The following is a 24,084-nucleotide window of genomic DNA, read 5'->3' as shown; positions in this document are numbered from 1 at the left end:
GGTGAGAAGATCCAGGGCTTCAAGCGGCTAAACCCTCTCGGTTTCCAGGATGATAAAATCCCACCGAAATCACCCCGCCCGAGACGAAACATCTGGCTCAGCCGCAGCCAATCGGACATCTTCTCCTGCAAACCAGGAAGAAAAATCAACGTCCAGGACCCTTATTACAACCCCCCCGCCACCGCTCACCGAGCCCCCAAAGCCCACAAGATCAACCCGTTCACCGCCAGAGAGGACCTGTGCGGGGGCAAGATCAAGTTTTTCGACGTGCCCAGCAAGTCCGTCTTCTCGCTGGTGTTTGACCTCCACTCGCCTCCGGGGAGCGCGTTCAGCAACCAGCCGCCTGCTCACGGACCTGGAGGATCCCAACAGGAGACGTCTTACTATTGGCAACAGCTGCCAGGTAGACAGTGTCACTCCTTACCGGTGTCCCCACAACTGCCCCGCGCTGAGATCTTCCACGTCGCTGGTGCTGTTAGCTCCAATAACAACGGTTCAGTGACGTGTAACCCCAGCCAGCTCTCCACAACGCTGCCAGGTGACAAAATATTAGATTTGTAAAGTAGTACAATATCTTGCATGGATAGTAATTGGTAGTAATTTTATGTTGCAGAACACTGGAGCTGCCTTGACTAATTAGTTTTGGTGTTTCAACATGTTAGTAACATCCTCGTAGGGAAAGCCACCTCATTCTTAAGGCATATTTAGTTTTTTTTAAGTCTTACAATTATGTTTCCTTTTGTTGCCGAGTTTGTTTTAGTTTATTAAATCAACCTAAATGTGAAGGTTTATACTGACAGAGTTAAATCAACATTTTTCATTTCCCAAATTAAATAATAATGTTTTGTCCTGCTCTTTTACGTCTTCCTCTCCTCTTCTTTTTGTCTCTCTCTCTTATTTTCTCTCAGCTGCTAACTCCAGGCCCGACGCAGGCCTGATGGGAAACGACGTCCGACAGAAGGCGCCGTTGAGCACCTGGGCGAAGAAATACGTCGTGGTCGAGATCCCACCTTACTGCAGGCAGAGAGGAGGGGAGGAGGACGGAGAGGTGGACGGCGGGAAGGAGGCAAACGAGGAGGAGGACGAGTACGGGGAGAGCTGGTCTCCGATGGTCCCCAGCAGCGAGAGAGACAGTGGAGAGGCGATGGACTGCTCCAGCAGCCTGGAGGAAGAGGAGGAACGACAGAGAGGGACCGACACATGCCCCATGTAACACACACATGTAAATCCACACACACATACTCGAACACGGAGGTGGATTTGGACAAGAGGGGGACATTCACCCCTGGAGTGTGGACATGGAGGCAGTGGGAACCTGTTTGTAGAAGTAGACTGACAGACTGGACACATTTCAGAAAGCACTTGATTTTTATCTTTTCAAGTGAACGTAGCGCATAAATCAAGCTCGCCCGACGTTAAGAAATAACTCTCACCCTGGTGTGACAGAACAAGTCATGATTTAGCACAAAAAAGAAGCTTTTATCGACACAGTGGACACTCAGCATAGAGATTATTTTTTTGGAAAAAAGCTGTTTATATTTAATATCGTGAGATGATGTAGATTTTTTTTTTTTGTCCCTTTCAAAGGTTTCTTGTTTAGGCGTCTTCGTCTACGATGAGCGGTATCGAGGAGCCCTCGTGTTGCGTATGTGTGAGTGTTTGTGTGTTCTGATACGTTTCCCCGGTGTTCTTTGTTAGACAAATGTTTATGCCGAATCAAAATAATCCCACATTTTTCTAATTAATAAGACGAGAGGTGGTTTATGATAACTGACACGTTCATTCACGTGTTTCGTCTCCTCCTACTACACTCTGCCCAGCAGCAGCAGATGGTTGTAGTTTAGAGTTTCATCGAGTCCACGGTTGTAGAGGTCGCAGTGATTTTAACATATTTAACCCTCTAATGACATGGTGGTGGTCAGAGGAAAATAAATCAGCCAATCTAACATCATTAAATTCATGAATCCAGAGCACAGACTGTAGGCGGACATGGATGTTGTGAAAAAACTTTCAAATCTTTCAAAAAGTCCCCTCTTGTAACTCTCTAACCCAAATTTAAAGCGAGACTGTGCAACTTCTGAAAGACAAAATAACACACTCCCTCTCACAAATGAAAAGTTGAATTCATAAAACAATAACACACACCCGAACTCACTTTGATACACTCAGGGATTTAGCTGCTGTAGCCTGATATGACCCGGAGCTTATGGTGGATAACGTTAGTGAATCATGCCGTACTCAGGATGAACATGTTTTTTTTTAAAAGGGAGGGTGGTTTCGAAACATGCCTGATCTTCAGGCTTTTTATTGTGACTGTATTTAATGTTCCCAGACGAATATTTGACAGTTTAAGACTCATTTTGAGGTTATCCATCTTTGCTTTGATGAAGCAGTTTTTTAACACAAGTTACATGGAATTTTTGGGACGGGTTGGAGCTTGGCAGTATCGGGAAAATTAAACGACTCAGTATATAACCGCCTTTCTGGAACTTCTTGTGGGTGACGGAGGCCTGCACAGGACTGTTGTCTCTTTGGATCTCGAACACAAAGGACACTGCGGCGTTCACTGTCCGTCCAAATGCATGCAAGGCCGTTCCACCCCAGACTGTGTTCCCTCTTCTTAAAGAAAGAGTCGAATATTGATTTATTTTCCTTTTTTATCCTCTGTCTTCACCAGGCACTAGTATAGTTTGTACAGTTCACCCTCACCCTCAAGAATGTTTTCATTAAAGCAGCTCACTGTTCTGCAAAAGTTGCATAGTCTCGCTTTAAAGAACTGAACTGAAATGAAACAAACTGAGAGCTCCCTGAAGATAATTCAGATATTCCCTGAAACAGTGTTACGAAACATTTTCAGTTGCGATGAGCTCATGGTTTCGGTGTGATGCTGGTGCTCAGATAAATCTTTCCTTGGTATGATTAGGTCACTGTGTGCTCCCCCCTCATGCTTAAGAAGAAGTCGACATTTCATGCTCAGTTTAAAATGAGCGTGACTTCTTTTTTTAGCAGTAATTTAAATAAAATACCACAAAAACTACGACTACACTCGACTTAACCCTCGTGTCTTAAAGAAAAAAGGAAGTGGGGAACTTAAAAACGTCAGGGATGGACTCTTCTTGGCACGTGACTCACACAGGTCACACAGATTGGATGAATAATCTTTTGATTCGAGGGAAGAAGAACATTTTTAGGTGTGATTCAGAGTTCCTGGTGTTGATTTTTCCACTCCACCGAGAGTTTGGCTGAGACGTGTTCATCTAAACATCTAAACATCTGTTTGTTCTGTAATCTGGAGTGAGTCGTTTCCCTTCACAACTAAGACTCAACTTAAAATTTACTGAATATTTAATTTGGATTTCCTGTAAATTGAGATTTCCTCAGCGTCTCACAGCAAACACACTCCTACACACTCCCCCTTTTTTGATGTTGCTGCTAACATTTGAATCTATCTCGTCTCGTTGGATTCGTGGCCTCGTGACATTGTCTGCGTTTGTTAACACACTTCATAGATGTGGGTGAGATCTTTGTGAGTATGCCACCGGTTTGGGCATTTCCTTCATCAAGTGTCACTGTGGAAGTTTGTTTAACATCCAAACTGTTTTCAGTGTTCAGCGTACAAACTAAATGACTGTTATGAATTTCTATTTGTGGAACCAGCACGTCCTTATGAAGCTCTGCTGATCTCAGTCCGTTCACGTCAATAGGAACTTAAATGCACTTGTACAGCGGTATATATAAATATACGTGGATCTCCTCTGAACTACTTCACTACTTTTCTATGCAACCAATGTAACTTTTATGACACTGTTTTACAGTATAAAGGATCTAATTTGATATTTATGAGAAAACATTTTTAATGTCTTACATTTGTATATTTGTGTAAAAAGTTTGTGTTACCTGTCCTGATGAATTTTTTTTTTTTTTGCTGATCGAATAACAACGCTTCACCCGAGTTTTCCTTGTGTTTGTCTCTCATTCTCCAAAAAGTCTGGACTTAAAACTTAAAAAGTTATATTTCTCTTTAAGAAATGTTGCTTTCAGGTTGAATTTTTCTGAGACTGGTTTGTGTCCAAACATCCACACTTCACATCCTGTGTCACAAGCAGTCTCAGTGTTTACTCAGACAAGCCTGACCCCGGTTTGTTCCTGTCACGTCTCAGAGCTAAGCATCTGTTTTCCTGAAAGATAAATTAGTCTTTAAAAAAGCAAAACAAAACAAAAATATTGTAACCGATTTTTTATTTTATTTTTATTCGTTAATCCAAGAAGATGTAGCCAGAGATGACACACGTCATTGCTCATTTTCTAAGCCATCGTTTTATTTTATTACGTATGAAAATCTGAAATAAGGAAAAAAAAACAACATTGACAAAATATATCTGATAAAAAAAAACATGTTTGACATAGCACAAATCAAACAATTACATTAATTTAATGATAACACATAGATGAGAGGCACAAACTGGGGCCACTTCATCATTTAGTCATCATTTTTGTTTTTTACCACCAATCTTTTCACAGATGGTTAACTCCTCACGCAAAAACAACAAGCAAAAACAAGCGTACATAAAAAATAATTTGAAGCTTTACATATTACATTTGTCATATAAAAAAAAAAGAGTTTGAAACTGACGTCCCTATGTTCACACATATTTCAAATTAAATTAATATTTTATCTGTAATATTTGTAATTAGTGTCTCATTCATACTTCTGTGTGTGTGTGTAGAGGGGATAAACCTTTATGAGGGTAAATTCCAGGTGACACAGCAGGGTGTGGAGTGTACAGGTAAGAGCACAGAACCAAAACACAAACTAATACACAGAAAAACACTTAATATGATGCAACAATATGACTGTTGATGCTTTTCTCAACATACTCGTACACGTGATTGTTGTTGTGAGTGTTCCGTGTTCGTCTAACTCGACTGTAACCGTCAGATAAATCTGTCCAAACAGGAAGAAACACATTTAAAAAGGACCGCATCAGTGGTTTTTGCATGTTTTTCATACAGATCAGATAAACTTGACTGTTTACTGTTTTAAACAAATTCTCCCTCCAAGCTTCGGGCAGCCAGCGATGAAATTGTGTGTTCGCACGTTTGACAGTTATTTATTGTTGTGAGATAACGCAGCGAACACTTCAGTGTGATGGATGGAGCGACAGGAAAAAATTCAAAGTACAACCACACCACACTGGCCACAAGCTAAACATGTTACATGTTATGATTCCAGACTTGCCTGTTTAATTAGATCAATATTAGATCACATTATTTCTATTAAATATAAATAATATTGAGTTAGTAATATTATTCTGGCCACAATAATATCTCCCATGACACGGCTCTTGAGTTTGATCTAAAACAGCGTTAGGGGTCAGGTCATGAAATCATTTCTGGGGGTCACCGAGTGGTTGTGGAGAATAAAATATAATAACATACATCGTGGCATGATGTCATCCCTTTAATGACACTGTACACTACAGGCTGTTACTACACCTCAGCAATATGAGAATGGATTTCCATCTATTGTCGTTCTTTGTTTCCTGTGAAAGAGTCGTGATTTCAATAAATAAAGAAATCTGAAAATACTAATTAAAGCCAAAATCAAATGAGTTGTTCTGTCTTTCAAGCGATGGTGCTTTCATCTTGGAGACAACAACAACCTACGCCTACATACGCCTTGATACGTAGTTTCTTCTCTTCGTTTCTAATATAGAATTCGGGGTCTGTGTCGCTGATGTCGCTCTTGCTGCTTCGCTTGTTTTCCTCGTATAAATCTGTGGATCTCTGATTCATGAAGGCTCAAACCTGATCTCTCTCTCTCGCTCTCAAAGCCCTGACGTTGCATGGTACTACTATAAGGTGCTTCCTTGTTGTGTGTGTGTTTTTGTATTACATCACAAGTGCTCCATTTAGTGCTTAAAAACTACACTTCCCAAAGAGGCGGACCTTCTACCACCAGGGGGTGCCTGTCTGTTGCTGATGAAGGTCTGATAGACTGAAAGCTGAAAATAAAGTGAAGCACGTCGTGGGTGGGAGCAAATATTTAGGTGGGGCGGTTGTCATCATCGTCGTTTTATATGAAAAACAAGTTAAAGACTTGAAATGTTTCCATCAAACACACAAATCAAATGTAGAAAATCAGAGCCTGTGCGCTCAGTGTGCTGTTTTCTGATGGGACTTCAGGCTGGAGCGCTGGGTGAAGCACTTCCCACACAGCGAGCACTCGTAGGGCTTCTCGCCGCTGTGGACCACCGCGTGTCTGATCAGGTTGCACTGTTTGGTGAAGCTCCTGCCGCACTGCAGGCAGCTGAACGGCTTCTCCCCCGTGTGACTCCTCAGGTGCTCCTTGAGCTGGCTGAACCTCATGAAGCTCTTGTCGCAGTACGTGCAGCTGAACCTCTTCTCGCCGATGCCCGACCTCCAGGGCGTCCTCATCCTCCTCGACAGGGCGAAGCTGCCGCGGCTGTGCCCGTAGAAAGAAGAGGCTGCCGTGTTCGGAGGTGTGGACTCCTGGTTTGGGCCCCTCAACTGAGGCCCAGAGTCTCTGTACTGATGCTGTGCTTGCTGTGGAATCAGATCCACGGTGTTAATCTGAGACAAAGCGTGTCCTTCATCTGGTTGCGGCCTCTTGCATCCAAATGTTCTGGCTCGTCTTTTCGCTCGTGCTGCGCTCACCGCGACCGCATGAGATTTCACCGACTGAATTCGGGGCACCATGTCTTGCAAATGCAGTCCACTTTGAGACGGGAACGCGGAGGGAACCGGCTCGAAATGCTGCCCCGCAAACGAGAGGCCCGGCTCGACGGCATCCCTGCACAGTTCGGACGACCACAGCTGTCCCTCGCCGTCCTCGATCACAAACGCGTGGTCTGAATCCACAGGAGCTGCGTTCTCGTCCGGCTCTTCCTCTCTCTCGTGTTTCACCACGAGCTCTAACTCGATTTGGTTTCTGTTCAACTGCTGGTCTGGGAAAGTGTCATACTCGTCTGCTCGGGAAAGCAGAGATCCGGGGTCGGATGGGTTCTCGGCTGGGTGGAGACGCTCCACAAAGCCGTCGATCTGGGCAGGCTGCTCGGCTTCGAAACATTGCGTCTGCTCGGCTTCAGAGACTAAAAGAAAGCACAGGAACCACACAGACAGAGGGGTTTCAAGCTCTACGTCTACTTATCAAATGTTTTTAATCACCAAAAAGCAACATTAGGATAAAGTTTGATGACTCAAAACTTTCTGAGAGTTCCTGACTTGACTGAGTCTTAGCTTGCAGGAAGATTCTCAGAGCAACTGCGAGCAGGAGAGGAACAGAAACTTTCACCTCGACGAGGGGGCTGTGTTGACTGCGTTGCTAAGTATGACTCATTCTTTTAAATATAGTGATCAGAGAATACATAAATAAATATGCACGCGTGACATGAACGGACAGTTCATTTCTGGTGTTACCGCGCTGGGGCAGGATATGTGTCTCTGCTTAAATCAACCACAAACATTATCCCTTGCACCATCTAATCTGTCATTCGGTGTTCAGAGAATATTTCCCCTCTTTGTCTTTCCACCAGTCTCCCCCCTCTCTGCTTAAGCCTCTTAAAAAGACATTTCAAACACAATCTGTGGCCGCTTTGACCTGAATTTGTGGCTCCGGCGAACCAAAGTTATGAAAAAGCCGTTTGTGCTGAGCAATGGATGTTTTCCGTGTATTCCTGGAAGCTGGCGTGCAGTTTGAACTCACTCAGTTTGTCCTCCGAGTTGCTCTTCCACATGTCCTCCTCTGCACTCTCCTCTTTGATCAGTATCTGTCCGGCTTCGGGCGCACACTGCAACACGAGGCTCGGCATCAATACTCGCACAGGAAAACATCAACCGCTTCACACATCGCGGAGTCAAAGAAACAAAAACACACTGTACCAACAGATTTAAAGGACGTTGATGTGGAGGATTTATCGATTATTACACTCGTCATGACATGATGCTGCCTCAATTATGAAGAGACGGTCCTGTCCTCTGACCTCGGTTACCATAGTGATGATCAGAAAGGATAATCATCACAGATAATTAAAGGTCAGGAGTGTTGACTTTAGTGGCCTCTAGCTAAGTTCCCAGAAATAAACCAACTCCTTTATTACTACTATAGATGAGTAGGAGATGAGTTGAGTAGTAGTGGGATAGAGTAGTCGTGTCACTTTTCTGTGTCTATAGAGGACAGCTTCTTCAGAACCGAGGCGGCATCACGTCATGACAAAGTGTATTATTGATTCATTTACATATTTCATTTTTATAGACCTGTTTATACTGTTCATTCCAATTCCACCATATTTATACTATTTATATCTCCAGACTTGTCCACTTGTCTTTTCTATTCTCAGATGTCTTTTAGCTTGTATATATTTTTATTTTTATTTTATATTTCATGTTTATTGCTATTTGCGCCGGGACATATAGCAGCATTGATAATAAAGTTGACTTGACTTAATGCTCTGTTCTTCTTGATCAAGCTTCAGTGGAGCTTTCAGTGTAAGACATCGTGGACTCCTCCTGTGCACGATTCTTAGTTTTTTAGATGATTATACACCGTTATTATATTTAATTTCTGCAAATGGATTCCCCCTGAACCCTGCAGACAGGTCCTTTAAATGGTAATAAACCTCATGGAGGAATAAAATACAGCACCATGCACGTTTGTAAGATACATTTAAAAATCTAATGTAAAATGACATTTATTCTGTTATGTTTATGCATTTTATCTTATTTTGAAGGCCATACATGGGACACAAACCCTCACTTATAATCAGTGAGTGGTTTAAGTCATTTACCGAGACAGATGCAATCACAGACTGGTGTCATTTGTTACTTTTCTCACTGTGCGTTGAATATATTTTGGGTTTTTGAACTTTGTTGTTGTTTTTTTCAGTATTTGCAGGCATGCATGGATTCAAATGATCAGCTGGTTGCAGATTAATGAGCAGTAACATTGTGTTGTTGTGTTCAGACCTGCTGGGGTTGACTTGGAGCCTCTTCGTCCATCTGTCTGTCCCAGTCTGTCTGTCTGTCTCTGTTCAGCACCACTTTGACTAAAGGGGAGAATCTCTCGGCTGCAGGAGGATAAAACACTGAAGGAGGAGGAGACACATGTTAAAAGGAGACACACAGCAGGACATGAGCAGGACACATGTCCGTCCTCCTCACCTTTCCTCCTGGCTCTCACCCTGCTCCTCCTCAGCTCCGCCTCCATCACCTCACACTTGCCCTTCAGCAGGTCGATGTCCCTCCGGCTCTGGCTCACCTCCAGCCGCAGCACCGCGCAGCTGTCGTCCACACGCCGGTTTATCTCCGCCACAGCCGCCTTGGCCAGGACCTCCATGACGGACAGCAGCTGGCTCTGGAAGCTGCAGCTCTCCTCCATGTTTGCACCACCTTTACCTCACCTCTTGTTAAATAAATGTTGTTCACCTGTACGGCGGCTGTGCGTGCTGTATGCATGCATGCACAAACAGCTGTTCAGGGTGTATGCATCGTTTTTTTTTTTTTTTTTCAGGATGTAGTTCTTCCACGGGTGGTGGAGGCAGAGAGGCTCGCTCGTTTTTAACTCCCCAGCGGTCCGTACGGGCGGCCTCACTCCCTCTTAGCTTTTTTCCCCCCTATCAATATAAATAGTTTTTCTTTGTAACGCACCTCAACATCTTTCAGATTAATTTCTAATACAGATTAATGAGTTTCCTCAGTGTTATTTGGACGTTAGCTCAGCGTTGTTTCCGCCTCTGCCGGACTTCTGCAATACAAAAACAAGCCCTGCGCGCTTACGTCACTTGTAGCCACAGGTGATTTACCGTAAATACCAGACTACATGCGCACCGTGACACGTGAATCCACAGGTGACCTCAGGATGTTTGCAAATGAGATAGAAGTTGCTAATATATAAATACATTTGCTTTTCTTTTGTAATTATACATCACCAATCACCCCACATTGTTAATAAGCATTAAAAAATATATATTTTCTGCACATAGAAGCCATATTCAAATATAAATATATATAAACGTGTCATTAATTAGCTGTAGGTAACAACACAGAGCAGGCACACGCTATATACAGGCATGAGGTACAAATGGTGACACAGTATAAACAGAATAAACTCTAAATATACATATGAAAACATACATATTGTGCAATAACTTGTGCAAAATGTGCAAAAACTTAAATGGGGTTGTGCAATAACTTGTGCAAAATGTGCAAAAACTTAAATGGGGAAAGTGCAACTATGCATCCATTCTGTCATGTTCACCAATCAACTCAACTCAAACTTTATTTATAAAGCACATTTTAAAAACAACCGAGGTTGACCAAAGTGCTGTACAGGTTGATACAAATAATATATAAAAGGGCAAAATTATTCCAGAGCCTATAGGGGCCGTCGCCACCTTTTGGTTTTTAGTTTTTCAATCATATCAGCTGTTACAGAAGGAGTCTCTCTGCACAGAGTGAGAGCAGTTGGTAGGAATGACTTTTTAAAGTGGAGCTGCAAGAGTCTCCGACAGGCATGAAGTGTCGCAGACTGCCACACAGGGCCACAGTATTGGAGACTATCACACTAATATACTATAAAGCACAGGGGTCAGGAACCTTTTCTTTCTTTCTTTATTCTTTATTCACGTATTGACATCCAGTAATTGTCATTATTTAAACTAAAAAGAAAAGAAAAGAAGAATTATATACCTGTGTGTGAATCAGGTCTCCCGTAGCAGCTTATTGAGGGAGCCTGTGTACATACAATACATACAAAACAAGACAACACACTACATAGAACATTAACAGACATTAGACCCATACATACTGACAGTAGCTTTATCAGAGGTTGCAGCTCTCTATATAAGAATTCATCAGTTTATTTTTCAGCTTTTTCTTGGTGGAGATGGATTTCACCATTTTAAACTCTCATTGAGCTCGTTCCAGATCTCCTGATTGATGTGATTAGATGTTTATTTTTGTCTGAGAGACCCACACATTTTAAAATGTATTACTGTAAGAGCCATATAATATTTTTTTACCACTGAATATAAATAAATGCGTGCATTTTTAAGTAAGACCAACAAGTTTAGAGCATAATAAGTCTCTGAATGTATTCTTTTTAATAACGTTGTTATACTGACGCTAAGCAATAATAAATAAAATTAATTAACATTAATGCCACTTCTGGGGCTGCATGGTCCCGATCCCCATAGCAACTGCTGTGTTTTGGATGCAGATGCGCACTCACATCAGCTCATGAGCAGTTTCTCTCATTAACTGTTCTGCATCGTTACAATTGAACAAAATAACACAAAACACACAGCTGCTTACTCTCCTGCTGATTTTAATTGGGACATTTGGACTGGTTCTTCTGGTGACTGGTTCTGAATGAGGGCGTTATAGCAGGCAGCCGCTCATCCTGGTACTGCCTGGATGGTGCTTACTTTAACCCCTGTCTGCGAGCCAGATGCAGTCACATCTGGCTTCACGAGCCATAGGTTGCCGACCCCTGATATAGAAATACACCAATTCAAAAGTAATATCCATGTCTGAGAAACACAACAAGATGTAGAAAGAGCAGAGGTCAGATATAACTAGGTGTGCTTACCTACCTAAGGACCTTGAAATTTCAAGGTATTTTACTTGCATATTTCAATATTATACTACTGTATACTTTACTTTTGATTTACGAAAACATGTGAGCTCCATTATAAACTTCCCAACAGTATATGAAACATACTGTGTACATATTAATGCATCAAAATGAATAATCTAACGTCACACTGTCAGGGTTCAGCGTGCTGCATAAAGAGTCATTTATTGTTGATACTTAAAGTACTTTATATTTGTAATACTTCTGTACTTTTACTGGGGAACTTTTTGGAATTCACAGCTTTTACTTTTGGTTTTAGTCAGTTTTGCTTCCCTCAGTGCTACCTCGTGGAACATCCCAGTACTGTGTGCTAGTCTGATTGGTATTCTCTGCACTTCTACGTACTGATTTTGTAGTATTTACGGATTTTCGCAGTACTTTGGGATGTACTTGTCAGTTGCAGTAAATGTCAGTGGTCTTTGTATTGCATGTTCCTGTAATCTGTGGTCATAATGTGTCAGTTTTAGTTTCTGTTGTGGTCTGATTAATGGGTATTTGTGATAATCTATAGTAACTGATGGCAATGTTAGGTTTTGTAATAGTTTGCAGCCTATTATCGATACGTAATGTGGTGATTGTGGTAGTACTCTCTGGGCCTTTTCTGCAGTTTGTGGTACTTCAACAGCATTCACTGAAGCCCTGTGTGTTGCTATATTAATATTAGTATGTAGCATCCATGTACACCTGACACAGTCAAAGAAAGTGGGCTGAAATGAGTTGAATTTATACATCGTATACATACATTCAGTGTCTACTTCTTGCTGTCATGGTGGGAAACACATGGAGCTTGAGCTAAATAGACACAAACACGGCACGTAAAGGGAAATAGATGCTCTGTGCAGATACACTGAACTGATTTCCCTACTCGATCGGTAGAGGCGGAGAAACTGTGGGCCACATACAGAGAGAAAGCATAAGAGAAGGACAGACACTCAGGAAGTTAACAGGGGAAGTTTAGTGGTTTCTTGCGTCATCATTTTATGCTGCTACTTGTGTGCCGATGCAGAGTGAAGGTAGGAACACTCATATATTCGCTTCTGAACTTGTTTATTTCCTCACGGTTTCTACACTGAAACTCTTTTCCTAAAAGTGGACGGACAGGGAGGGACGGCGAACAACAGGAGAGCAGTGGCAGGTGTCAGGAAGATGGAGGTGTTGGGGAGTGAGTTTGAATATCTGTGCGAGTCTATATGCGTTCAGGCTTTAACAGTGCTCCACTTCCGCTGCAGTAAAAAAAGGGGGCCGCAATGGCCATGACATGCGGATAGGGAGCACAGAACCAACCTGTAATGAACACGTCTCTCAGGCCGGAGCTGGAAATGGAGGTTTAAGTGGAGGTCCACCAGTCCGGAGCCAGATTATGGTGTGATTGGAGTGAAACATTCAGAGGCTTACCTCAGTGAATATGAGAAGTCGAGAGGCAAGGGTGTGGCCTGATCGCAAAAAAGTTCATTCGAAAGAATACATCAGGGGGAAGTGGAGAGAAAGCCACATATGTACGCTGGGGGATGAAGTACAAATTGTCGTTTGATTTTAGGGCGACTGTCTGCAACATGAAGCTTGTGTTTGCACAAAGAAACTTTTGTTGTTTCTGCTTTTTCAGGTTGTAAGACAAACCAAACTATGTCCTAACGCTCCAGCTTTTACATCTCAACTCCAATGCAACACAGCTCACAGAGGAAACAACCTGCACCCAACAACATGCACTGAAGCAAAGGAAACAGGAGGAGCAGCAGCACAGTGAAATCTCTGATATGTGCAGCACTTCTGCAAAGTCACTGTCACATTAACCAAGTTGGTCAACACATCCAGCAGCCGACACGGACAGTCAGTCAGGTTGACGGTCACAAACGGAGCAGCTCAGGGGGGGAGGCCGGCCTGAATGTAAGGTGAAAACAGCCGGCAGGAAGACATGAGGAGAGTTCGGAGAAAAGGGGCGAACAAAGAGAAGGTGTTTGGATGTGATCTGCTGGAGCACCTGAACGCCTCTTCTCAAGAGAGTAAGTAGCCATTTTCTTCATGACATTAAACAACATCCTGTGCAGGTTAATAGAAACACACGTGCATGTAATGTCACCAGAAACAAGAGTGCTGTCTAACCATGAATAACCAGACATTATTTATATAACAATACGTTCATATGTATGTGAATAGATGCAGATGAATGTGTTTTTGTGAATAGTTCAAAACCACAAATGACATCCTGTAAAATGGGGGTGTCAAACATACGGCTCACAGGCCAGAACCGGCCCAACAAAGGGTCCAATCTGGCCCACAGGATGATTTTGCAAAGTATGAAAACAGCAACAAAGTCAGTAATTCCGAATTTTCAATGTTAATGGATTTATCCACTGGACAAAGAAAGAAGTAAAACACTATATTATTGTTCAGTTATGAAAATACACACTTAAATGTTTTGTGTCTTTATAGATCCACAGCGATCTGTAAACTCAAACTGCAGGCTGACTGAATGTGGGAAACCTGAGATATATTATAAAAACTAAACTTATCTTTCTTAAGATTCAGGTTGTTCATCATCTGTTTTGTAAGAGTCTGCTTAGGTTTCATGTTTCACAATCATGGTTTAGCACGTTTTGGATTTGCATATTAGGAGACGTTTTCACTCAAAACCAGAAAGAGGAAAATCTAGAGGAAATGTCAGAGGATCATCAAAGATACAAGGGTTCATCCTCTGCGGATCATGAATGTTCACATGAAATCTTACTAATACTAATCCATTAAATAGTTGTTGAAATATTTCAGTCTAGATCTGGAACGTATGAAATAATTTCATAAATATTTCAGTCTAGATCTGGAACGTATGAAATAATTTCATTTATAAATAAATAAATGTATTTGTGACGCATATTCTTACATTTATTAAAACAGTACTTACATTCCTCGGTGTGAATATGTTGTGATGAGATGATGACACTTATTTTTACAGTTGATTTTGCACATGACATATTTGGCAATCGTCATGAGTCACACACACACACACATTTATAAATTATATTTGTCAATCTGCACAAAGCATAGAAAAAAAAACCTACACACAGCAATCTCATCCCCGCTGATGTTTTCCTCAGGTGTTTATGTAGAACAATAGAATTTTGAATGTGAATGTGAATGAGAGAGTATCTTTGGTTTAAAATACATAAAAACTGAATGTTTATGTTGGAATACAAAGTTAACAATTTGAACATGTTATAATTCTCATGTTTAGTTCATTCATTTGTTTGTTTCCCACAGTTCCTCTGGTGTTGCGAAGCTGCAGTGAGTTCGTTGAGACACATGGAATCGTGGACGGGATCTACAGATTATCTGGAGTCTCGTCCAACATACAGAAACTGAGGTAAGCTACGTTTCTGTTTCTGTGTGCCTCTCATTGAACTTAGATCTGTAAATGCATTGTGTAATCCACAAGGTGTGTGTGCTTCGTCGATGTGAATCTGTGTGTGCTTACAACCAGGGGTGAGTTTGAGAGCGATGGGAGTCCGGAGCTGAACAAGGATCTGTACCTGCAGGACATCCACTGTGTCAGCTCGCTGTGCAAAGCGTATTTCAGAGAGCTGCCAAACCCTCTGCTCACATACCAGCTGTATGACAAGTTTGCTGTGAGTAGCTCAGACACGTAAACATTTCACATGGTTTACTCTCTCCTGCGTGTTCATGAAGTGTATCATACTGATTACAGGAGTATAAAGTAACTCTACTGCGTAGATAGTGTGAAATATATAAATCAGAATAAGTCCAGATCTCTCAGGTATGGTCACAGCGTTCAACAACAACAACAACAACTCTCTAAATGCAATGAAATAAAAATCTAAAAAAATAGATAAAAGTTAATAAAAGTAAAAGTCCATAATCCAAAATGTTACATAAGAATATTAGAATATTATTCTGTTTCAATCTGTAACAAATATATTTTTGAAATGGACCCACTTTTAGATACTTTGTATACTACTGGGTAGTTTAGTAATATATTACTGCATCATATCATTTAGGTCATCAATCAACAATTATTTTCACTATTGATTGATCTGTTGACAATTCTCTTGATTAATTAATTTTTGGTCCATAAAATGTGGTGGAAAATGTTGAACAAAGACCAAGCTCACGTCCTCAAATATCTTGTTTTGTCCACAAGTCAAAAATATTCTGTTTACTGCCATAGATGATTAAAAAAAACAGAAAATATTCACATCTGAGGGGCTGAAATCTGAGAATTTGGACATTTTTTTCTTGACTTAAAACGATTCAATGATTCTCAAAATGCTTCCGATTATTTTAATAGTTTACAACCAGTCGACTAATCATTGCAGCTCTAATATTATTTACGCATATCATGTGTTTTTATGTGAAATTGTACTTAAGTACTCTACATAAGTAAATGCACTTGCTTATACTGCATAAACACATTGATTCAAACACACGTTTGTTTGTGTTACAGGAGGCTGTGGCCATCCAGCTGGAGGAGGAGAGGCTGGTAAAGATCAGAGATGTGCTGAAAGAACTACCGAGACCACATTACAGGTACACACACAGTGCTGCCTCACTGTCCTCATGCAGTTTTCTGTAATTCTCTAAATAATTTAGACACCTCTCATCAATTCTTCACTTCCTCTCCGTCAGGACTCTGGAGTTTCTGATGCGCCACCTTGTCAGAATGGCCTCATACAGCTCAGAGACCAACATGCACGCCAGGAACTTGGCCATCGTGTGGGCCCCCAATCTGCTCAGGTTTGTTAATATCAGTGTGTGTTGTCTGTCTCTGGTGCAGTGCTTTTGAGCAAGACACTGAACCACAAATGCTTTAGACGTGTGTGTAATTAACTAATCTGTATGTTAAGGTCGAAGGACATCGAGGCGTCTGGGTTTAACGGTACAGCGGCCTTCATGGAGGTCAGAGTTCAGTCCATCGTGGTGGAGTTCATCCTCACACACGTCCCTCAGCTGTTTCCCGAAGCAGGTAACACACCAGCCCGATAATGAGACTGAACTAACATTTAGTTTCACTAAACCCGCAAAGACCCACACAACGCACTTCTGCTGTATTCAGGTGATTCAAACGAGAGGAGGAAGTCCCTCCCCTCCCCGACAGCAGCGTGCGTGCCAGAGGAATTTTTCAGATCTCAGCCTGTCCCCAACTTTGGTAACATCAGTCCCGGAGACGGTCCTCTCGCCATAAGACCCTACCACGCTATCATCGAAGGCACTGACAAGTAAGTAGACCAAACACACATTTAGAGAAACGTATCTGGTGTTAAGCCTGATTTAAGTGTACAATATTTATTTGTGGTGAAATGATATTTATAATACTTCTTAAATCTTCTCGTCTGTGTCTCGCTCAGGAGGAAAGGATCTCTCAAAGGCAGGAAGTGGATGTCCATCTTCAACATCGGAGGTCGATTCCCCGACCCACGACGGAGACACAAACACTCAGCCAAAGGTTTGTAGTCCTGGGAATTGCTCTTACCCTGCTGACAATCCTAAACTCACTCTACTCACTTTGCTTCTTTATCCTTTTGTTTCAGAGAAAGAGAGGCAGGTTCTGAGACCAGCAAGAAGTATGGACTCCCTGAGTACACCGCCCTATCCAAATGAAGGTGCCGCTCTCTATTTCTATCTATATCTATACGCCTGTTTTTTTTGTGTACTGACCCTTTTGAAAAGTCCTAAAGTTGTTTACCTGAAGATGTCTGAACCAGTTTTAATTGAAATACAGATTCTGTTCCAGGTTGCAGACGTCCTGCCCAGCGCCCTCCTTCCAACAACATCCCAACACCCTCTCCCCTCATCACCTCGTCCCCAAAGCCTGGCTTGGATGTCACGGTATCCACCGGTGCACTAGGTGGGAGTGAATACGCGGTAACCTACCGCAGGGGAACTGGGTTAGTTAGCGGGGGAACCCAGGGCACCTACACTGCTCTTGACCCTGAAGGTTTAGGACTGACAGGCAATGAGACTCTCCAGTCCAGATCCCCAGGGATCTCCACTAAAGTAGGCCGAAGAGCAGCCATGCACATAACGGGACCCACCATGGTTACAGTGCCCCTGCATATCACCTCTAACCTGGCATTAGGGGTGCTTCAAGGGGGCGGGGGCGACAGGATCATCCATCGTGGCAGGGATAAGGATGGAGGGGACAGGGTGGAAGGTAAGGAGGGAGGAGAGAAAGTGGAGAGGAGGGAAAGCAGAGTCATTGAAAAGAAGGTGGAAGAAAGCAGACAGGTTGAGGAGGAGGAGGAGGAGATAAATCACAGGGAGAAAGTCTTGGATGCAGAGGAGACTGCAGTGCCGGATGACGGAGGGGAGGAAGGAGGTGAAGAAAAGAACGAGGACGAGGAAGAGCTGGTGACGGGAGGTCGAGGTGTGTCCCGAGAAGAACGAATCAGGAGCTTCAGCGCCTCCAACACTGATGAAGATAATGAAGAAGATGCTGTCATCAGTGACTACATGGGTAATTTTTGCTATTTCACAAGCACAATCTAACCCAAATATAATAAAATAACAATTTAATCTAGTAGCATCCTTTGGATCAGGGGTAGATCCTTACATTATGTGTCTTCAGGCCTTTAAAAACTCTTCATATGAAACTATTTGAGAAGGAAATGCAGTTTGATTCGTTGGATAAACTCTGAATAGTTCATGACACAGACATTTCCTTGCAATGATGTTGGGACTCAATAATTTACTCTATGCAACTTAACAATTAAACAACACACAGAGAACTAATCCTCATATTTGAGTTGTTGGAACCAGTGGATGCTCACGTTTCTCCTCGTGGCTCATGTGTAACAGCACACACTTTGTAACCAAGGCTTCCACTGGCATAACATGCAGAAAGGTTGTGAAAGGATGAGTTAAAGGGTGACTTAATACCAGGCTGAAACGTGCCAAGCCTGTTGCAACTGTAATCACGTCACAGGGTGATGTGGTGTGGTCACGGGGTACAGAAGTACGCCTGTACGTCGCTGCAGCAAATCGATTTACTCCTTTCCTCATCTATTACAGATAAACAAATATTTATATTATTCTTTCAGTCACGTTATTTTATTATACATTTGTCATATTTAAATCTAGATCATTTAAATGAAGTATCCTTAATTTTGAGTTCATTCTGTTGCATTACCTGTGTAATAATGTAAGATCACCTTTAATCTTAGCCTGTGCTTTATTTACAGATATGAAAGGGATGCAGCCGGTCGATTTTCAGCCAGAGGTGACTGATCATGACGATGACGGTGTGTATGATTCTTTTAACGTGCTCAGCTCAGCTGAAGTGGAGGGAGACGACCTGGGACTGTCCGGTTACGTTCAAGATAACTTTGACTTCCTCGACCAGATGGACTGCAGCGCCATGGACCACATGGACTGCAGTGTGCCGTGTCAGGTGTGTGTTGTTTCACCTCTCAGGATTAAGGTTTTCTTGTAAAATATAGTAGATTTGCAGAGGAGAAACGTTTTACCTCCTGTCTCTCTTCAGGTGAACGAGTTCTCTGTTGAACCTCCTGGTCACTCGGATGATGAGTATGAAGTCATGGAGCAAGCTCAGACCTCCTGTCAGCCTGCAGAGGTCCAGACACACGTGCAGCCAGACCCTGAGACACGCACCCGCAGTCAGACCGAGTTAAACCCACACAGGCCGCTCAGCCTCGACATAAACAGCCGACACACTAAATCCCTCAGCCTGCCTTACATGACCTCACCTGTCCGCGGACCGGAGGACTCTTCCTCTGAAGACGAGGTCGAAGGGGACGACAGTGATGAAAATTATTACAGTAGTGACGATGACAATGACAGCATGTTTGTTAAAAGCCTCCCCCCTGATTTCTTTTTAAGCAATCTGCCCGACTTTAAACCAGACACTGATGAACAAGACTGTTGCGCTCACGATGGAGTTCCTGCATGTCAGTTTCAGAGCTGCGAGGAACGGGAATGCCAGCCACAGAACCATGAATGTCCTGCATGTGAAGAATCACATGCAGGAGATGAGGAGCAGATAGAAGTGAGAGACAAAGTAGACGAAGATCAAGGTCGGGAAGCAAAGGAGATAACAAAGACAGAAGAGGAAGATAACGTTTACCAGGAAGGAGAGCAGCTGGAAAACAACAAGCAGAGGTGAACCTGATTTCAAATTTGAATATATAAGACAACACGTGTCCGAGACTCAGTTATGCAGGTGTATTTCTGCCAGTCATGACTTTAATTAGCACAGAATGCACATTTAAAGCTGCTTCAATGCTGTAATGTGTTACATTAGTGATGAACCTAAGTGCATTTTAGCATCTTTCAGCTCATTGTCTTGGTGTTATGGCCTGCAGCGTTGACATATGTGACAAATATCACACACACACAAATCAGTGAGTAGCAGGTGAACACGGTGGAACATTTAGGAGGTAAAGAGAGAGAAAATATTTCAAAATAGAGTTTAAAGTAGTGGAGTAAATATGGCTCTTATGTCTGTCAGACATAGCCTCAAAATAAACACTCATGTTGCTTTATGTTCACTTCATGAGAAGAGAACATGTCAAAGTTATGTTTACAGTTTGTTGTGTTGCACCCAAGTGGTAAAAATAAATGAATACATGTTTAAAGAGAGACTACATAAGTTAAATTCATAAGCAATAAACACATTTCATAACTTATCTTCATATAAACGAACTTCATAGAGATATCTCTGCATAACTGTGTCTGTTAACTAACAAATTAACTTTTGTCCTGTAATTGCTACCTGCAAACGTTACATGATGTTACTTTAGAGCCCCTAGATGTAGAATTTTATAGCTGCTGATTCAAAATTATATAAAAATTCTACAAATACTGAAATTAATAAAGTCACTTGTAGAAAAGTAGAAAAAGTAGATCTCATCTTGTTCCTATAAATCACAAAACTGTTTCTCCTCAATCACACAAATGAAGCAAACCATGATTATATCTTTAAAACAGCACTGAGATGTGTCTTTCTGACTCAACTTAATTGTGTCTGTCTGTTGTCTATCTGCAGCAAACCAACGGAGGAAGACTGCAGTGTCATGGAAGACACTCAAAGTGACAAAGAACAGCGTATTTCTTCAGAGGCTTCAACGCACTGCTGCGCCGAGTTTCCACTGCCGAGCGATGACGAATCAAGCACTATGACTTACACAACAGTGGAGGAGGAGAAGGAAGTGGTTGATAATCCTTACAGAGATTATCTACCTTGTCAGGCAGTTTCTAGTGTCACGCAGAGAGAAAGTGCTGACGTGTTATTAGAGGAGTCCAGAGACTTTTCTGCAGGGGCGACAGAACAGCCCGGAATCTGTGTTAGAGAGGATGCAATGGAGAAAGACAGTGATGAGGGAGATGGCTGGAGGGTATGCAAAGAGATAGACGACATGTGTCATGAAATGGGTCAGGAAATGAAGGAGGATGATTGGGAGGTGTGTGAGGAAACCGCTGAGGAAGAGATAAAACCTGAAGAAACGATGCAGGGAGTCGGCAAAGAGCAGGATAGTGCAATTTGTGGGACGAGCAATGACACTGGTGATGAATTAGAGGATGAAGAAGAAGCGCAGGTTGAGAAGAAGGGTGCAAGAGAAAGTGTCAGGGAGGGAGATGGGATGGAAGATGTTAAAGTTGCAGAGGAGGAGGAGGAGGAGGAAGAACAGTTAGAAAAGGTCTCAGAGGAAATGGTGGAAGATGGCGAAGGAGGGACAAAGGAGGCAGAGGTTAGAATAGAGGTTGTAGAGGATTCAAAGCTCACAGACACAGAGATGCAACGAGAGTTTGAGGAGAAAGAGACAAACTTACCAAACACAAGTGAACAAGATGAAGCAATTCAAAGGCAGCGCGCCATGAATGACAAAACACAGCAACTCCACAGAGAAGAAGTTGTTTCGAAAGAAAAAGAGAACAATGATGAGAGAGCTGGTGAGCACAATACAAAACCAAGTGTAGACAAGCAGGTGAAAGAGGTCAGGTCTGATAAGAAGGAAGAGGGCAGAAAGCATGAGGAAAATGACAGCAGCCAAGGAGGAGTAGGAAGGAAGTTGGTCGTCTTCAAAAATCCCAAAGTTTACCAAGTAAAAGCAGTGCCGGTCGTGCCTCCGAAGCCTCAGCATTGCAAAATCACCGCCCTGACCCTCCGACAGCAGCAGCAGCAAAGAGAGAGAAGGGACGCCGGCTCCGTGGGGACGACGCTGAGAGTCCCGGCGGAGCAGGACAAAGTTAGCGCGGGAGGGGAACAGGGGAAAGACGGAGACAGGGATGGAGAGAGGGAAAGGAGGAGGGAGGGGGATGAAGGCGCCACGAGCAGAAACAGTCCCCTGAGCATGTGTTTCGACGAGGCCGTTGCCATAGCAACCATGAGGCGAGAAAAAGAGAAAGGATGCGAGAAGGAGAAGGAGAGGCAGAGGGATCGGGGGAATGAAGTACAGTGAAAGGGTTTTTTTTTTTTTTTATGTCTGTATGTTGATGGAAGTGTACAAACTATTTTTCTGTGTAGCATAAAGGGCTGTATGTTTCCTGTGCTGGTCCAGTATAAATTACAACAACAGTATTGTCTATGCAATGCTACTAAAGATGATTAGGGTGGAAACTAATAGGTTTTATGTTAAAGGGTTTTCCTGTTACATTAGATAGAGAAGTGGAGCAAGCTGACAGGAAATAAGGGGAAAAGAGGTGGCATGATACAGAGGTCCCCAACCGGACCAGGACTGATACAAACACCTGGTCAGTGTGTCGAACCCCTATAGGTCACAAGGACCCAGCCAGGAAGCTAATAAATACATATAGCTGCAGTGGCAAAGGTTATTAAGTTAAAAATAAATAAACTGAAACTGAAAGCAAACACACAAAAGGTATTAACAGTGAAGTGCTGCTGAAACATGTTGAGGATGAAATATTTTAAAATCCGTTCTGCAGGTCTGAAAAACAAAACAAACATCCCGTCATCCGTCATTTGATTTTAAACAAAAGTAAAAGAAAAAGGTTTAGCCTTAAAAAAATCCAGCTCACTCCTGTTTGCACTAGTCTGATTATACAATGCTTTGTAATTAAATAGAGTATATGTATGTATACAGTTTATGTATAATAAGCAGTTGGCAAGTAACGTGGTAAAATAGTAGATTTGAAAGAGCAGAGAAGATGAAGGGATAAAAATCTGCAAAAGTCTTTGTCTGCAAACATTTTTGGATTATGTGAATAAATATATGTTTCCAAGATGGTGTCTGTCCTTTATTATCATCATCATTATTATTATTATTACTATACTCAACTTTATTCTTGTAAGTATCACATATAGAGAGTGGCAGATCGGACATGTTGCATTATTGTTATGTTAATATATTACTGACATTTAATACATAGGATTGCTAAAGATTTTACTTACACCTTCAGACAATGAGCTATGATGTAGGTAGTGAGAGTTGCTCCTTGCTTACTGTTAAAATATGATATATTGTCAGAGGAGCAGGAGAAACCTTTAGTGTATTTTGTATTTGTTCTTGTTTTGTCTCAAAACTCAAAACATTTCAAACAATTACTGAGTTTGAAATACAGATTACAGATACAGATTCAGTTTTGATTTTCAGAGTATTTATGACGACATAAAGCTGAAGCCTTGACGCACACTAATGTGTACATTATCTATAGCAAGGCATAACGCTATTTATTTTTTGAAGAGATCTGACATTGCTACACTAAATGTTTCCTGCAATGATGTAATTCACTAGACTATTGTTTTGTTTTCTCAAGATCTCAAATTAATTATCTCATTATCACGGAAAAACGGGTGGAATAAAATGTATGTATGACCCTTTAGGGCAGGGATCTCCAAATTGTTCCACAAAGGGCCGGTGTGGCTGCAGGTTTTTGTTCCAACCAACCAAGAGCACACAGTTTGACCAATTAATTCTCTGAAGATTGAGATCAGTTGATTAAATGAGTCAAGTTGGGTGTGCTGCTGTTTGGTTGGAAGGAAAACTTGCAGCCACGCCGGCCCTTTGTGGAACAGTTTGGAGACCCCTGCATTAGGGCTTCCCTAATTCTGAAAATAAATATGGGGACAACAGCTGCACAGAGGGGGGGGCCCAATTAGATTTTTTTAGTCATGGGACAAAAAATTCCGTGGCCCTGGTGTCATCTGTTTGGATAAAAACATGAAACATACCCTGGTTCAAACTGTTTTTAAAAATATGCAGTTTGAGGATGTCAACTTTTTTCACATTTATTTAAATATTTTATTAATTAAAGAGATGCAGACTAATCATCTAAGTTGGTCATTTAACAATTTTCTGTTTTTTTTTATCATTATGCAGAATTTACCAATTTGTTTTTTAATTTAATGATTTAGTTTTGTATATTTTTAACAGGAGATCATAAAACAGTGGATCATAACTGAGTTTTTGAGTGACACCTGTCAGCCCATCTCACCTTTCTGACGCACC

General features: G+C 42.0%; 3 protein-coding genes across 6 annotated transcripts in view; 2 read left to right on the top strand and 1 right to left on the bottom strand.

Annotated features, from left to right (window-relative positions):
- tesk2 (testis associated actin remodelling kinase 2) overlaps positions 1-3,952 on the top strand; it is a 37,143-nt gene extending 33,191 nt beyond the window's left edge. The window contains exons 12-13 of the mRNA XM_010756458.3: positions 2-538; positions 909-3,952. Of these exons, the coding sequence (XP_010754760.3) occupies positions 2-538; positions 909-1,213 (842 nt within the window). The 3' untranslated portion in view covers positions 1,214-3,952. The remainder of the gene's footprint in view (position 1; positions 539-908) is intronic.
- Positions 3,953-4,593: 641 nt separating this feature from the next.
- Positions 4,594-9,864, bottom strand: si:ch211-155e24.3 (zinc finger protein with KRAB and SCAN domains 1). The gene is made up of 4 exons (XM_010756460.3): positions 9,181-9,864; positions 8,986-9,104; positions 7,727-7,811; positions 4,594-7,112 (listed from the first exon to the last, which is right to left on the bottom strand). Exons 1-4 carry the CDS (start codon positions 9,395-9,397, stop codon positions 6,157-6,159), a joined length of 1,377 nt encoding a protein of 458 aa, XP_010754762.3. The 5' UTR covers positions 9,398-9,864; the 3' UTR covers positions 4,594-6,156.
- A 2,674-nt stretch (positions 9,865-12,538) lies between these two features.
- Positions 12,539-22,858, top strand: si:dkeyp-68b7.12 (rho GTPase-activating protein 30). Of its 4 annotated transcripts, none has more exons than XM_019265885.2 (14): positions 12,539-12,666; positions 13,257-13,653; positions 14,906-15,008; positions 15,126-15,270; positions 16,107-16,189; positions 16,289-16,396; positions 16,507-16,625; positions 16,716-16,878; positions 17,008-17,105; positions 17,191-17,262; positions 17,394-18,116; positions 18,841-19,049; positions 19,143-19,777; positions 20,664-22,858. In XM_019265885.2, exons 2-14 carry the CDS (start codon positions 13,566-13,568, stop codon positions 22,075-22,077), a joined length of 3,960 nt encoding a protein of 1,319 aa, XP_019121430.2. In that variant the 5' UTR covers positions 12,539-12,666; positions 13,257-13,565; the 3' UTR covers positions 22,078-22,858. The 4 variants fall into 4 exon arrangements, with proteins under 4 accessions (XP_019121430.2, XP_019121428.2, XP_019121429.2 ...); XM_019265883.2 differs by having other exon boundaries at positions 17,382-18,116; XM_019265884.2 differs by lacking the exon at positions 12,539-12,666 and adding an exon at positions 12,674-12,815 and having other exon boundaries at positions 17,382-18,116.
- The last annotated feature ends 1,226 nt before the right edge of the window (positions 22,859-24,084 follow it).

This window comes from Larimichthys crocea, chromosome II, assembly GCF_000972845.2.
Source record: "Larimichthys crocea isolate SSNF chromosome II, L_crocea_2.0, whole genome shotgun sequence".
In the NCBI taxonomy this organism is placed as follows: domain Eukaryota; kingdom Metazoa; phylum Chordata; class Actinopteri; family Sciaenidae; genus Larimichthys; species Larimichthys crocea.
The sequence above is the reverse complement of the archived record's forward strand: the minus strand, read 5'-3'. Positions and strand labels throughout refer to the sequence as shown.

Coding starts and splice junctions, on each gene's coding strand:
- si:ch211-155e24.3 (XM_010756460.3), bottom strand. CDS start 9,397: ATGGAGGAGAGCTGCAGCTTCCAGAGCCAGCTGCTGTCCGTCATGGAG. Junction 9,105..9,180: donor GGTGAGAGCCAGGAGGAAAG/GTGAGGAGGACG, acceptor CTCCTCCTTCAG/TGTTTTATCCTCCTGCAGCC. Junction 7,812..8,985: donor CTCCAAGTCAACCCCAGCAG/GTCTGAACACAA, acceptor CTCGTGTTGCAG/TGTGCGCCCGAAGCCGGACA.
- si:dkeyp-68b7.12 (XM_019265883.2), top strand. CDS start 13,566: ATGAGGAGAGTTCGGAGAAAAGGGGCGAACAAAGAGAAGGTGTTTGGA. Junction 15,009..15,125: donor TCCAACATACAGAAACTGAG/GTAAGCTACGTT, acceptor GCTTACAACCAG/GGGTGAGTTTGAGAGCGATG. Junction 17,263..17,381: donor ACCGCCCTATCCAAATGAAG/GTGCCGCTCTCT, acceptor ATTGAAATACAG/ATTCTGTTCCAGGTTGCAGA.